Source organism: Eulemur rufifrons, chromosome 7, assembly GCF_041146395.1.
Source record: "Eulemur rufifrons isolate Redbay chromosome 7, OSU_ERuf_1, whole genome shotgun sequence".
Lineage (NCBI taxonomy): Eukaryota > Metazoa > Chordata > Mammalia > Primates > Lemuridae > Eulemur > Eulemur rufifrons.
Genome location: NC_090989.1, coordinates 2,093,794 through 2,108,693, shown reverse-complemented (window position 1 = coordinate 2,108,693; position 14,900 = coordinate 2,093,794). Strand labels below are relative to the sequence as shown.

General features: G+C 64.1%; 1 protein-coding gene across 2 annotated transcripts in view; it reads left to right on the top strand.

Moving 5' to 3' along the window:
* TRPM2 (transient receptor potential cation channel subfamily M member 2) overlaps positions 1 to 14,900 on the top strand; it is a 58,786-nt gene that overhangs the window by 13,380 nt on the left and 30,506 nt on the right. For both annotated transcript variants that reach the window (XM_069474905.1, XM_069474904.1), the window contains exons 6-16: positions 236 to 416; positions 1,336 to 1,397; positions 2,493 to 2,693; positions 6,035 to 6,137; positions 6,903 to 7,024; positions 7,269 to 7,604; positions 9,683 to 9,820; positions 10,383 to 10,512; positions 10,718 to 10,863; positions 11,516 to 11,628; positions 12,768 to 12,981. In XM_069474905.1, coding sequence (XP_069331006.1) covers positions 236 to 416; positions 1,336 to 1,397; positions 2,493 to 2,693; positions 6,035 to 6,137; positions 6,903 to 7,024; positions 7,269 to 7,604; positions 9,683 to 9,820; positions 10,383 to 10,512; positions 10,718 to 10,863; positions 11,516 to 11,628; positions 12,768 to 12,981 — 1,746 coding nt within the window. The remainder of the gene's footprint in view (positions 1 to 235; positions 417 to 1,335; positions 1,398 to 2,492; positions 2,694 to 6,034; positions 6,138 to 6,902; positions 7,025 to 7,268; positions 7,605 to 9,682; positions 9,821 to 10,382; positions 10,513 to 10,717; positions 10,864 to 11,515; positions 11,629 to 12,767; positions 12,982 to 14,900) is intronic.

The following is a 14,900-nucleotide window of genomic DNA, read 5'->3' as shown; positions in this document are numbered from 1 at the left end:
CTCCCACTACTTCTCTCTTGTAAGACACTGGTGAGGGCATTCTGGGCCCGCTTGGGTAATCTTCTCATGTTAAGATCCTTAACTTAATCACATCTGCAAAAACCTTCTCCAGACGGGGCACCAGTCACAGGCTCCAGGGATTAGGGTGCGGTATCTCCGGGGGGATTTATTCAGCCGCCTAGCGTTGAGGGTGCCGACTTCCCGCGGTCTTGTCTGACCCTGCCCCGCCCCCCAGGGCGGCTTCCCCGCCGAGTACACCCTGGACGAGGAGGGCCAGGGCAGCCTGACCTGCCTGGACAGCAACCACTCCCACTTCATCCTCGTGGACGACGGGACCCACGGCCAGTACGGGGTTGAGATTCCTCTGAGGACCAAGCTGGAGAAGTTCATCTCGGAGCAAACGAAGGAGCGAGGAGGTGGGCGGCGCCCTCGGGGTAGAGGCAGCAGCGGGGGGCCACAGCGTCAGGGACACGGCCGGCCGGGACCGGACGTCCAGCAGGCGTGGCGCTCACGGCGTGCGTAGACGTCTCCTCGCACTTTGTTCCATGGGGCCGTCTGCTCTCGCCGCCTTGAGCCAGTGGAAGGTCACTCAGGTGGGCCGGACACTCGTCCCTCACTCCCCGCTGACAGGCCAAACCACAGACGCAGTCCCAGGTCCGAAGTCAGAATGTGTGACAGTCCAGTCTCAGAATTTGACATCTTTCCCGTCCAGGTGGGGGGGTGGGCGGGGGACCCTGGGAGTCACATGCAGGGTTGAGCTCGTGATTTGAAGAGAGGCTGAAGAAGGCTCGAGGTAACAGGAGGGGCCTAACCCCGCCCGGGTTGGGGGGATCCCTCCGAGTTTCCTAGTGCGTAGACTCCCCTGGGGGCGTCACCAGAGTGCTGGCCCCCCCCCCCCCGGGGGTCTCTGCCTCAGCAGGCCTGGCTGGGCTGAGAGCCTGCATTTCCAGTAAGTGCCCAGGCACACGCTGAGAGCCCTGCTTTGATGAGGAGAACCCAGGGGGCTTTCGGGGGGCGGGTGAGTGTGAGGGGCCCGTTGGTGGCACTGGGAGAGCGGTTTGCTGCCGGGGACAGGGAGGCGAAAGGCTCCTCACGTTCCCCTTGCTGCTGGGCTGGGCGAAAGCCCAGGGTGGGGCTCGGAGGTACAGGAGGGCGGTCCCCGTACCTGGCTCCCTCCATGCACTGCGGGTGTGTCCAGGGCTTGAAGCCCTGCCCTGCCTGGAGTGAGGCCCTGAGAAGGTTCCAGGAAAGGCAGGCGGGTCGCGGCCTGCGGGGGGGAAGGAGCCCCCTCCGTGGAGGGCGAGCCCTGTCCTCACTGCGCGGTGCCTTGTCCAGGTGTGGCCATCAAGATCCCCATCGTCTGCGTGGTGCTGGAGGGCGGCCCCGGCACGCTGCACGTGAGTCCTGGCCGGCGGGTGGGCTGCGTGGGGTCAGGTCCTGTGGCAGGTGGGTGACTGGCCGGAGGCACCTTTACCGGCACCGGCGGGGTTGTTGGCGAGAGGGGGCAAGGAGCTTGTCCGCCGGGAGGTGCAGACAGAGATTCCGCCCTGTGCTGGGGACACTTCCCGGGCGTGAGGAGCGGCCTGCAGGATGGGCCCTGGGGCAGCACGGGTGGGCCTGGCCCGTTAGGAAGGGGTGGGCCCCGAGGGGCCTGGAGTAAGGAGGGGGCTGGTGGCCTTTGCCCCCGAGACCCCAGGGGAAGCCAGGTGGTTTCTGCAACGCTGCCACCCGGACTCCTCCAGGGAGCCTTCGAAGTACAGCCCCAGACCCGCAGGGCCAGCGGCTGCATCGGAGCAGGTTTGTCGGTTCTGTGCGCTGCTCCAGGGGCCTCCTCCCCGAGCCCGGCCGCCCACGCGTGAGAGCAGACCTCTCTCTCTCAGACACCCTCTGATACCGGGTGTTGCATGATGAGGCCACGGCCCACCGCTCTGGGGGAAGAATTTGGGCGTTTCTTTGTGGGATCACAGGAAATGTCCCTGTTTGCATTTTATGATCACAGAGGCCAGAGCAGAGCCTTGGGGTCTCGTGGCTGGATGGGAATCCGCAGCGTATCGGGACCCCACTCTCTGGGAGCGCAGGGGCCCTGCGGGCGCCACGCTCGCTCCCTCACGCAGGCTGGTGTGTCCTTCCTAGGACGGCTGTGGTGGGAAGTCCCGTGCTGGGCCCAGGGCCCTGCTCGTGGTCTTCCCTCTGTGAGACCGGAGACCCCAGGTCCGCGCAGCTCCCTTGTGGAGAGGCGCTCACGCCTGCGGGGCTGTGTCAAAGACTCGAGAAACCCTCCTGTTGCGGCAGTGCTGGGATCTGGCTGTCTGGGCGTACACCGCAGGGTGCCGGGATCCGCCCTCTCCCCCTCCGAGCCGTGGACACGGTGCTACTGCACCCGTGACTGCTTCCCGCGGACTCCAGCAGCAGGGTCCCCCGGGGCGCCGGGGGGTTCTCCCCCTCAGGGGTGCAGGGTGGGACCCGTCCGTCACGCCACCCCTGCCTTGCAGACCATCTACAACGCCATCACCCACGGCACCCCCTGCGTGGTGGTGGAGGGCTCGGGCCGCGTGGCCGACGTCATCGCCCAGGTGGCCAGCCTGCCCATCTCGGAGATCACCATCTCCCTGATCCAGCAGAAGCTGAGCGTGTTCTTCCAGGAGATGTTCGAGACCTTCACCGAGGGCAGTGTCGTCGAGTGGACCAAGAAGGTGAGGCAGACAGGCTGCCGGCCCCCCGCGTGTGGCCGCCTGATGCCGTCAGCCTGGCGGGCAGGACCAGGACATGCGCCCTAAACGGAAACCCTGCCGGGTATGGGCAGGTGCGGAGGCCATTTGTGGAGGTTGGGGGCACAGGCAGGAAGCCTCCCGGCGGGGGTGGGGCGGACCCCACGGGCTCAGTGAGGCTGTGAGAGCCTGTTGGATGGGAGGGCAGGGGAGGCGGGTGCTGGGGAGGCTGAGGAGGGGGACAGCGGCCCTGAGAGCCCGGGTGGGCCTTGCCCAGGTTCCAGCAGCTGTCAGGTGCTGGCAGTGGGTGGCAGGGTCCCGTCCAGTGTCACAGCCTCACAGGTGGATTAATGGGGGCGCGTGGGGAGGGCCTCAGAAGGGACCATCGCCCCAGTCCAGACGTTAGATTTGGGGTGGCCCCATGGCCTCTGCAGGGACACCACAGTCCCCGCCGAGACCCCAGCCTCCAGAAGGGGTCAGTGTGTAGGGCCGAGGGTCAGCCCCCACCCTGCAAAGCACCGGCCTGGCCTGAGAGCCTCTCCCTGCCACACCTGCCCACTGGTTCTGGCCACCTCTGAACCCTGCCCGCTCACGGTCACCTGATCTCTGCTTCCCAGCAGGGTTCTCTGTGGGGGGCGGGGGCCTCTGCATCTCCGTGTCCCCAACAGCAAGCTGGGGCGGGCCAAGCAGCCCGTGTGCGTGTTCCATGCAGCTCCCGGAATCCGCACGCTCTGCTGGGTGTGGTTTGGATTCTGTGGGCCGTCGGGTCCCACCGGCTGCAGACCGCAGGGCACAGCGCAGTTGGCCAAGGCAGACGGCACACGGGACTGCGGGGTGTCAGAGGACCTGCCACAGGACGTGGGCCCTGGGTGGCCGACTGGGAAGCAGGGGTTCCATGCCCGGGTGATCTGGGGGTGGCACGGCGACCTTGGTTTTGCCTGTGCTTTCTCATGGTCTCAGAGTGCCTGCGTTTGGTACGGACGTCCTGTGAGATTGCTTCTGTCTGAGAATAACGCGGTGTAGCCGCGAGGGTCAGGTCAGTTCGTGGCGGCAGGTCTGGCTGTGAGCTCAGCCCACGCGACTCCCGGGCTGCACTTCCCTCTTCCTCGGCGCCTCTGGGAGCGGCCAGGCAGGCCCTGGGCCCTTCTCAGGCAGCGCTCAGAGCTGAAGCTGGCAGGCTGCTGCGGCGCGGCGCTGCGCCAGCCTCCGCGAGGGCCTGTCGGCCCCGTTCTCGCGCAGCGGGGAGGCCCCTTGCATGGTCAGGACCGGTCCTTCCCGCGACAAACCTCCGCGGAGTGTCCACGCTGCGCGGGGGCAGGGAGGGCCGCTGCCTCAGATGCTGCGGCAGGTGCATGGCCCCCTGCGAGGGGTCAGGCCACTGTGAAACAGGGACGTGCGCACGTGAGCTCAGACCGTGAAACGAGGTCACCTTGGCCCCGTGAGGTGCTCGGTGCTGCGTCGGCACAACCGTGCTAAAAATGGCAGCTGCTTTATTACGTGAGTCAAGGGCTAGATTAAATTCCGGAGACGCCTGCTTGGCTGGTGGACAGGGTGGGGTTGGCGAGGGGGCCTAGGTTGTGTTTGTAGTTGCCATGGAAGCTGGCCCCCAGGATGGGGAGCTGTCGGGGTCCTAGAGACGGACATGTGACACATGAGCCTCCCCAGGTGTGGGCAGAGTCTGCGCAGAGACATGGGCCACGTGGCCAGGCCGGGGTGGAGAGGGAAGGCCGCGGGCTGGGTGTGGCTGGCCTGGGGAGCCAGCGGGATGAGTCTGGGGCTCCCTGTGGAAGCTGGGGGACCCTGTGGTTAGTGCAATTGTGGAGCACCCACCCTGGCACCAGGGTGCAGGGGGTTGGGGGAGGAGCAGCTGGCAGCAGGCACAGCTGCTAGGAGACGACTTGACTGACAGGTGATGGGAGAGTGGGTGTGTGGCTGGCTGGATAGACAGACAGACAGATGCACGGACAGATGGGTAAATGCAGGGATGGACGGATAGATGAAAGGGAGACAGACAGATACCTGTGTAGACAGGTAGACACATGGATGGGTGGATGGACAGACAGGCAGACAGATAGACACATGGTTGGATGAATAGACAGATGCCTGTGTAGACAGGTAGACACATGGATGGGTGGATGGACAGACAGGCAGACAGATAGACACATTGTTGGATGAACAGACAGATGCCTGTGTAGACAGGTAGACACATGGATGGGTGGATGGACAGACAGATAGACACATGGGTGGATGAATAGACAGACGGACACCTGTGTAGACAGGTAGACACATGGATGGGTGGATGGACAGACAGGCAGACAGATAGACACATGGATGGATGAACAGACAGACAGACACCTGTGTAGACAGGTAGACACAGGGATGGGTGGATGGACAGACAGGCGGACAGATAGACACATGGATGGATGAACAGACAGACAGACACCTGTGTAGACAGGTAGACACATGGATGGGTGGATGGACAGACAGGCAGACAGATAGACACATGGATGGATGAACAGACAGACAGACACCTGTGTAGACAGGTAGACACAGGGATGGGTGGATGGACAGACAGGAGACAGATAGACACATGGATGGATGAACAGACAGACAGACACCTGTGTAGACAGGTAGACACAGGGATGGGTGGATGGACAGACAGGCAGACAGAGAGACACATGGTTGGATGAACAGACAGATACGTATGTAGACAGGTAGACACAGGGATGGGTGGATGGACAGACAGGTAGACACATGGATGGGTGGATGGACAGACAGACAGATACCTGTTTAGACAGGTGGACACATGGATGGGACAGACAGGTGGGCAGGCAGGTGGGGGGAGGGATGGATAGACAGACAGATATGCAGGTAGGCAGGTGGGTGGGGCTGGCGAGGGAGCCCAGGATGTGTCTGCAGTTGCCACGGAAGCTGTCCCCCGGGGATGGGGAGCTGTCAGGGTCTCAGAGACAGAGGTGTGGCTCAGGAGGACCCCCCAGGGGTGGGCAGAGTCTGCACAGAGACCCTGTGAGGAGTGGCCAGGGCGCTGGCAGGAAGGCGAGGTGGAGAACCCTTGCACTAAGTCGCACCATTGCCAAGGTGAAGGTCTTTACCCTCGCGTTGAGTTCCGCCGACAGACCACTCACAAACGTGGCATGCGTGGTCCTCGTGCACCCTCACCGTCTGAGGCAGGGCGGTGTCCCTACCCATAAGGCAGGCAGGACCCGGGCTCTGGCTGTGTCCAGGGCCTCAGTTCCAGGTGTCCTCAGAGGAGGCAGGGGCTCCACGGGTCACTGCATACCTGACTTGGAAGGCGTTTGTTGCAGATCCAAGACATCGTCCGGAGGCGGCAGCTGCTGACCATCTTCCGGGAAGGCAAGGACGGGCAGCAGGACGTGGACGTGGCCATCCTGCAGGCCTTGCTGAAAGGTGAGGGTCGGGGAGGGCGGGGCAAGGGAGGGGCAGCCGCAGGCTTTCAGCTGCTGCGCCAAACGCCCCCCTCGGTCCGACGCACTGGCAGAGGGCAGCTGGTGGTGGCCGTGCCTTCACGGGTGGGGGACCTGCCTGGCACCTGAGGTTGGGAGCACGAGCTGTCTTCTTTACCCCTTCTTCTTAGCTGAAGTCCGAGTGCAGCCTGCGCTGACTTACACCGTTGTGGTCCTCATGACTTCTCATACAATTTCAGGGTAGAGAGAACCGTGGAAGTCACCTCTCCTGACTTCCCACGTCGTCCCACGCGTGGACTCCTTTGCCTCAGATGCGCAAAAGCGTCCAAAGGCAGAGCAGACGCGGGGGCGATGAGGGAATCTCCAGTTGTGATTACTCTGGTTAACTGCTGCTCCGCGTCCTCCCGCTGCCGGGGGCCGTGCTCCGCTGTCTGGCTGCTCTTCCGACGCACAGGCACAGACAGACGTGCGGCCACTGCCTCGCACCTCCCGTCCTGCTGAGGACACTTGCAGGGGGTTTCACGGGCTGGCGGCCTTCCCTTTCCCCTTCTTTTTTCTTTTCCCCTTTTGGAAGCTAGACGTTAACGACTAGGACACGCAAAAACAGCTGCATATTCAGGGAAGGTCAGACAGTGGCCACGCGGGCTCGGGACCCCTCCCGACTCTGACTTCCTACGCCAGCGGGCGCCGAGGGGACACGGCTCCGAGCCCCCGATCCAGGTCCCTGTGTGCACGTTTTCACCTGCAGCCTCTCGGAGCCAAGACCACTTTGGCCACGAGAACTGGGACCACCAGCTGAAGCTGGCAGTGGCGTGGAACCGCGTGGACATCGCCCGCAGCGAGATCTTCACGGACGAGTGGCAGTGGAAGGTAAGTCTTCTCGGGTGCCCCGCGGAGGGCCTTGCCGGGCCCCCGTGCGTCGTGCCACGGAGGCAAGGGCGGGCCTGGGGTGGCCTTGGTCTCGACCCAGCCCCTCCCTTGGTGGCGGGCGCCCCGGCCAGGTTTCGTCCCCCCAGCTTGGAGACGGCGGCAGCCCGGCCCGCAGGGTCTCCGAGATCCGGCTGACGTGAGGCGATGGCCGCGTGCAGCGGTCGCCCCACGAGGCTCCTCTCAGCCCTCAGATCTGCACCCCATGATGACCGCCGCCCTCATCTCCAACAAGCCTGAGTTCGTGAAGCTCTTCCTGGAGAACGGGGTGCGGCTGAAGGAGTTCGTGACCTGGGACACCTTGCTCTACCTGTATGAGAACCTGGAGCCGTCCTGCCTGTTCCACAGCAAGCTGCAGAAGGTGCTGGCGGAGGAGCCCGAGCGCCCGGCCTGCGTGCAGATGCACCACGTGGCCCAGGTGCTGCGGGAGCTGCTGGGGGACTTCACGCAGCCGCTGTACCCGCGGCCCCGCCACAGCGACCGGCCGCGGCTCTCGCTGCCCGTGCCTCACCTCAAACTCAACGTGCGTGCGGGTAACGCGCCGGGCGCGGCCGGCCGCCTGGGCTGTGCTGTGCTCTTAGCGCTTCGCTTTTGAAGTTGGCTTTGATTTCACCAGACGGGGGACGTGCTCTGTCGCAGGCTGGCTGGGCTGCTGCGGCCGCGCACCGCGGACGGGGTGGGGCTCACCCGGGGGAAACTGGTTCCCTCTGGGTCGGGAGGCTGCAGTCTGGGGAGGTGCCCGTAGGGTGGTCTCTGGCGAGGGCTGCCTTCCTGGCGAGTGGACGGCACCCTCTGGCCGTGTCTGCACGGGGCAGGAGGTGGGGGGGTCTTGCTGTCTCTTCTATACTTACAAGGACACCGGTCCTGTTGGGTCGGGGACCCGCCCTCCGACCTCAGTTAACCGTAATCACCTCCTTGCGGGCCGTCTCCGCCTCCTACAGTCACGCGGGGGTTAGGGCTCCAGCGCGTGAATTTCAGTCCCAAACACTCCCCTTCTGGAAATTCCAAACAGCACAAAAAGTTCTGCGGGAGAGCGACCCCTGCCCTGAAGCCCCTCCCCGACTCGTCCGGGGTCCCCGCTCTTTGTACAGCAGGTCAGCAGCACCCCGCGTGTTTGTGGGACGAGCAGCCCGCGCTGCAGCCTGGGGACGGTGCGCGTCCGGGTTCTGATCCGCTGGGCCTCCCGTGGGGTCTCCCGTGGGGGCTTCCCCCGCTCCGGGTCTGTGCGGTTTTACACAGCAAAGCTCAGCCGGGTTCCGTCAGATGCCTTTGGAGAGGACTGAGCCGCTTTTCCTCTTTGACTTACGAATTTGGTGAATTAATAGATTTCTTGGTAATGAAACGTGCTTTTCTTCCTGTCTGGAGTCTGAACGTGACTGCAGGGCAGTGCATGTTCAGCAAGACGCTAGAGTCTGTTGCCAGCACTTTTTTGCATCAGAACATCTAAGCGTTGGGTTGTTCTTTTATCTGGGGGCTGCGTGTGTCCGGCTCCGGCATCAGTTCATTCAGTTTTGTAAAAGCCGTGGGGAGGCCCTCCCTGCTCTGGGGTGGTTTGTGTGGCCGATGGTAACTGGCCTGACACGCAGGCACGTCCCTGTGGCGCCATCTGCCCTCAGTGCTTTTATGTTTAGTGGTTCTAATGACTTTCTCAGTTTCTGTCCTGGGTATTCTCTGGTCCGGTCCTCTATTTCTTCTAAGATCACAATTGGTTTTGGTTTTTTTCTGCTGGAAAGTTACCCATTTCAACCTGTCCGTCGTCCCTGGCGAGCCACGCCTAGCCCCTGAGAAGGAAACGGCCGTGGCCTGGTTGTTTGCAGTCACAGTTCTGCTCTGCTTGGTTCTGGGGTGTTTATTTAAGACACCCAGTTGCAATGTGTTTAAGAAGGTCCAACATAGAAGCTCACGCTTACCTGCGTCTGTAGTTTAAGAAGGTACACTGACTTCTTTGCAAAGATAAGCCTTCAGGACATTTCTGGAATCACTGGGAGAAAGTGCGTTTTTGTCCTGTGTGATGTGGGACATGAGTTCTCCACGTCTGGGAGTTGTTTCCCGACCCTCCGAGCTCGTGTTTCCCAGTCGGCCGGGGAGCCTGGGTCCCCGGGTCCTCCTGCTGCCGTGTAGGGCGAGTGTCTGGGTCGGATGCTCCCGTCCGCCTGCGGCCACGTGGGCCTCACCACCAGGTCAGCAGGTCCGTCTCGGTGGCCTCTCTGCAGGGGACACTGCGTTAGGTTCCCCGAGGAGCTCACAGCCACAGATCTACTGAGAGACTGTTGTGCTGGGATCTCGCTTAACTGGAAAAGGCTTTGATGCCGCAGAACAAGACTAAGGAACCCTGAAGTGCCTGACGTGTTCCAAAAGTCTAAAATGTTGGTGAAGGAATTCAATGGGTATTCCACTTTCTAGATGTTTCTAGATGTCTCCAGAACAATGTTTTTAAAAACTTGAGTGTGCACATGAGCATTCTAGGGTGTTTGAAAGAGCAGGATGTGGGCTCAGTCTTCCGAGACGGTGGTCCCGGGAAAGCAGTGGGCCCCCACGCCCAGCAGGCTCCCCGGGGACGCTGAGCCGGCCAGGTGGGCGCTGACTGTCCTCTGCCCCCAGGTGCAGGGAGTGAGCCTCCGGTCCCTCTACAAGCGCTCCTCAGGCCACATGACCTTCACCATGGACCCAGTCCGTGACCTTCTCATCTGGGCCATCGTCCAGAACCGTCGGGAGCTGGCAGGAATCATCTGGGCTCAGGTGAGAAGACCTGCTGCTTGGCAGACAGGGCCACACAGGGCCAGTGGCCGGCCGGGTGCGTGGCTGCAGCTCCCAAGGCCGAGAGCAAGCCCGGGCCGCGGAGCGAGGGCAGTGGGCGTCCTCACCGCAGAAGGGACTCGGGTGCCCAGAGCAGGACAAGGAGCATAGCTCTAGGCAGGAAGGGGATTCTTTTTAGAAAAAACTCTGCCAAACAAACTCCTCCCGTGCTGTGCGCAGGGCCCAGGCTCGCCGCCCCCTCCCCCCCAGCCGGGTGGCTCTGTGCTTGTGGCCCACACGGGCTCTGGAGGGCGGCGCTGGTGCTGTGCATGCTCTGTTAGAGGGACCTTGCCCAAGGCCAGCGCGGAGCCTGGGCCATCAGAAAGGGGCTACGTGTCGGTTTGGGACAACTCAGATGGTTTATGCAGACAGGGTCACAGAAGGCACTTTGTGTCCCGCACTGTCCTGGGTGGCCCGTGCTGCCCCAGGCCTGCTGTTTCTGTCCCCCTGGCCGTGTGTTGGGTTCCCAGGCGGGGCGGGCTCTCACTCTGGCTCCCGGCCGCAGAGCCAGGACTGCACGGCCGCGGCGCTGGCCTGCAGCAGGATCCTGAAGGAGCTGTCCAAGGAGGAGGAGGACACGGACACCTCTGAGGAGATGCTGGCGCTGGCGGACGAGTACGAACTCAGAGCCATCGGTGAGCTCCGGGGGCTGTGCCCTCACCCTGGGGTCCTTGTCCCAGAGCCTGGGTATTTGGGGACATCAGCCCCCTATTTTCCCTGCCTTGCCCCGTGCCCTACCCGTGTCCTGGCGGTGTGCTCAGAGGGGCTGCTCTCAGACCCTGTCCCGGGGCTCGGCCGTTGTCCCCTGCTGCCCTGACGCAGGGCTTCCCCGTCTGCCAGGGGTCTTCACCGAGTGCTACCGCAAGGACGAGGAGAGGGCGCAGAAGCTGCTCACCCGCGTGTCTGAGGCCTGGGGGAAGACCACCTGCCTGCAGCTGGCGCTGGAGGCCAAGGACATGAAGTTCGTGTCTCACGGGGGCATCCAGGTGACCTTCCGAGGGCTTCCGGAAACACCCCATTGGCAGCACATTCACACACGCTCGGGGCCCGAGCAACCACGGGCTCTGGCCCAGAAGGCTGTTCCCTCTGTCTGCGGACGAGGAAACCAGGCTGAGCCAAAGCCGGGGCTGGCTGGGGCGAAGGCAGCTGCTCACCTCCACGCACGTCCCCGTGTGGCCCCCGGGCCAGCTCCAGCCGTCTCTACCTGGGGGCCTCAGGAGGGACGGGGTGGGGGACGTCCTTCCTGGAGCAGCCTCACGCTGTCACCAGGTACACCAGGCGCCCACCCTGTCCTGGGCTCTGTGGGGCCCGGGAGGGTCCCATCCCGCTCTGTGGCGCTTAGGGAAGCCAGCTCGAGAGAGCCTGTGACCGCAGGGCCTGGGGACCCGCAGACCTGGGTCCTGAGGCTCCAGGTGGGAGGAGGGCGGGGCTGGGGGTCCGCAGCCCCAGCGAGGGCCCTGGCTCTCCGCCACTCGGGCTGTGAGACCGTGGCCGGCTCTGCCCCCCTGGAGCCCCGAGCCCTCAGCCAAGAGATGCCAGGCACGTTGGGGCACAGGGCGAGTCACAGCTGTGAGCGTGGACGTCACTCACGCTAGGGTCAGGCCGGGCGGGCCCTGTCCTGAGACTGCCCCTCCGCAGGCCTTCCTGACCAAGGTGTGGTGGGGCCAGCTCTGCGTGGACAACGGGCTGTGGCGCGTGGCCCTGTGCATGCTGGCCTTCCCGCTGCTCTTCACGGGCCTCATCTCCTTCAGGTGCCTCGGGGCGCGGGTGCGGGTGTGGAAGTGGCCCTGGGGTCAGGACCGTCTCTAGACGTCCTCACAGTTGTGCTGGGACCTAGAATGTCGACATGGTGAGGGCGGGACGTGGAGCAGGGACCCCTGTGCTTGAAGTCCCGCCCCATGAGTGTCCTCCCTGCGGGACCCGCTGTCATGGCCCCGCCGTGCTGGTGACCCTGGTTTCCAGCCTCCACTCCCTGGGGACAGTGGGGAGGAGCGGGTGGTCTCCCGGCTCCCACCAGGGATGCAGACCTGGGCAGTCGTGGGGGATGGTGGGCCACAGCTGAGAGCCCCGGTCCCTGCGGGTGTGGAGCCTGTGTTGGGTGGCGTCCTCTTCGGTCGTGGCTACTGTGACTGGAGACCCAGGCCTGGCCCATGCCCCACCTGCGCCTCCTCAAAAGCTGGCGGGACCGGTGGCGGGGTCGGCTCTGTCCCACGGAGGGCTGCACTGGGGCTCAGGCGCCCGGCAGTCAGGGCAGATCCAAGGCCCCGGCCCGGGTGGCCAGCCCCGAGCCCTTCCACAACCCACAGGCCATGCTGCCGCTTCCTCCCTGTCCCCGTGTGCCAAGGGTACAGGCCTGAGCTGGTGCAAGTGCTCAGGGCGTCCAGAGGGGAAACTGAGGCAGAGAGGAGTGGCTTGCTTTTCTAGCACCCTCCCGAGGGCGGCAGAGCCACGCCTGCTGACAGAGCTGCCCCTGCTGCCCTTCCCCCCACCGTGCTGGAACAAGGACAGTGAGGAGGCTCTGCCGTCCTGGCCAGCCCTGCCCCTCGTGAGGGACGGCGAGGAAGGCCTGTCCCCATTCCCAGGGCGCCTGAGGGCCCGCTCAGCACCGCAGGTGGGACCCGGCCCCTGCCAGGCTCAGAGCCACAGAGGTCACGCCGTGGGCAGGAAGTCAGGGGCCGTCTCTAGGTCCTCGCCTTGCTGGGCCGTCTGGTCCGGGCCCTGCTGGCGTGTGCAGGGGTCCCCGCTCCTCCCGTAACTGCCCTGGGCCCCGAGCACATTCGTCCCCCACTCGCATTCCCATCAGGGGCATGAGGGGTCCCCAGGTGGCCGGAGTCTGTGGGACGTTAGGACACCGGCCCCCAGGTCACCGTCCCCGCCCGCCGCTGCGCAGGGAGAAGAGGCTGCAGGCGGTGCGTGGCCCGGCCCGCGCCCGCGCCTTCTTCAACGCGCCTGTGGTCATCTTCCACCTGAACATCCTGTCCTACTTCGCCTTCCTGTGCCTGTTCGCCTACGTGCTCATGGTGGACTTCCAGCCCACGCCGTCCTGGTGCGAGTGCGCCATCTACCTCTGGCTCTTCTCCCTGGTGTGCGAGGAGACGCGGCAGGTAGGACCCGCCCCCCTTCCCGGCTCCTCGGGCCCCGTAGGCCATGCTGGGCCCGGTCACCTGGGGCACCCCCAGCCCGGGAGCCACCGGCTCGGTCACTTTCCCTCAGTGGACCCTGGGCCTAGTGACTGTCCCCACCGAGCCTCACCCCGTGCCTTGAGAGCTGGGCAGGACCCCAAGGCAGGGGCACTACCCTTGCCAACGGGCGCCTTGCGGCCTGCAGCCCTCGCTGCCCCATCCAGGCGGGCGAGCCTTCGTGCCCCGCTCCTCTGCTGTCCCTCCCAACCCCCTCGTGCCTTGTCTGATCACCCTGTGACCTCGTGGACCTTAGGTGGGTGTGCCCCCCCTTCCCCCGTGACGGGCAGCGCAAGCTGTGGGCCCAGGGTCACCCTCAGGTCCAAAAGCAAGGCTCAGACTCGCGGAGAGCGGCGACATTCACTGTCACAGCTGATTAAGCAAAAGCCTCCGGCTCGTGCCAGCCAAGGGGGGAGGCGCGGAGCCTCCAGGACGGTTGCAAACCCAGAGCTTCCAGGTCCCTCCGTAAGGAGGTGTGGACGGCACTTCCTCCTCCCAGCAACTATGTGTGACAACATGCTCGGGCCACTGCCCCCTGGGAGGCTCACCCAGGCCTTGGGGCCCAGGGTTTTTATGGGAGGTCAGCCACAGCGGTGTGACCAACCCCCATCCCCAGCCCCTCCATGGTTGAGTTGACACTGCCCAGGGCCCCGCCCTACACTGTCTGGCGTGGCCCAGGCCCCCAGGAAAACAAAGACACTCCCATCAGACAGGACTTTCCCAGGATTCGGAGGTGACCTCCCAGAGGCTGGGACAAGGCCAAAGCACTCTTTGGGCAAGGTTGATCCCTTGCTGTGTGGGGTCCCCACTGTGTTCCCATGGTGCCAGCACCAGGTGGCAGCCAGTGACTGTGAAATGGGTGATTGGGACCCTCAGGGCACGGGTGGAGTGGGGTCAGCCCACCGGGAGACAGCCTGGCGTAGACCCCCTCTGCTCTCTGGACTCGGTAGACCGCCAGACCCCGGCTAGAACGCAGCTCACACTGCGCACACACCTGCCTCCTGGGGGAGCCTGGGGAGGAAGTGCAGGGCCAGGGTGGAGGGTCCGGGAGAGATGCCATAGCCCTGGCTCTGCCGGCCTCGCCATGCTCCCCTCTGCCACACGGCTTCCGCAGCCAGACCCTGTCCAGGTGCACCCGCCCCAACCCCAGCCTCATGAGTGACAGCCCCAGCACAAAGAGGGCGTGCCCTTCTCCCAGGCCAGGGAAAGGACCTAGTTGGTCCTGCTGGGTCACCTGACCCACCCACCCAGCTGCTGGGGCCGGGGGCTTGGTACCCTGGGAGGGTGTGGGGCCTCCTGCCAGGCAGGCCACGGGGGTCTCCCATGGCCCCTACCGGGGCTTTGCCCTCCTTTTGGGGCTGCTTCAGGAAGCAGCGTGGTTCCCTGTGAGAACAAAGCTCCTAGTGGGGGACAGCTGGTGCCTGGCAGTGAGCAGGGGGCTTCTGCAGCACACGCACCTGCCCATCCCGGCGGGAGCTGCTGCCCGGCTCCGCTCAGCGTTGGCCTCCCATCCCCCTCCCTCCCTCACTAACTGAGCTCCCTCCATACAGAGCCAGCAGTGTACTTGCTGGCCATGGTGACAGTGACAATAGTGAATATGATAGTGATGACGATGACAATGGTGATGGTGGTGATGGTGATGGTGGTGGTGATGGTGATGGTGGTGATGGTGATGATGGTGGTGATAGTGGTGATGGTGATGGTGGTGATGGTGATGGTCATGATGGTGATGGTGATGGTGATGATGGTGATGGTGATGATGGTGATGGTGGTGATGGTGATGGTGATGATGGTGGTGGTGGTGGTGGTGGTGATGGTGATGATGGTGGTGGTGATGGTGATGG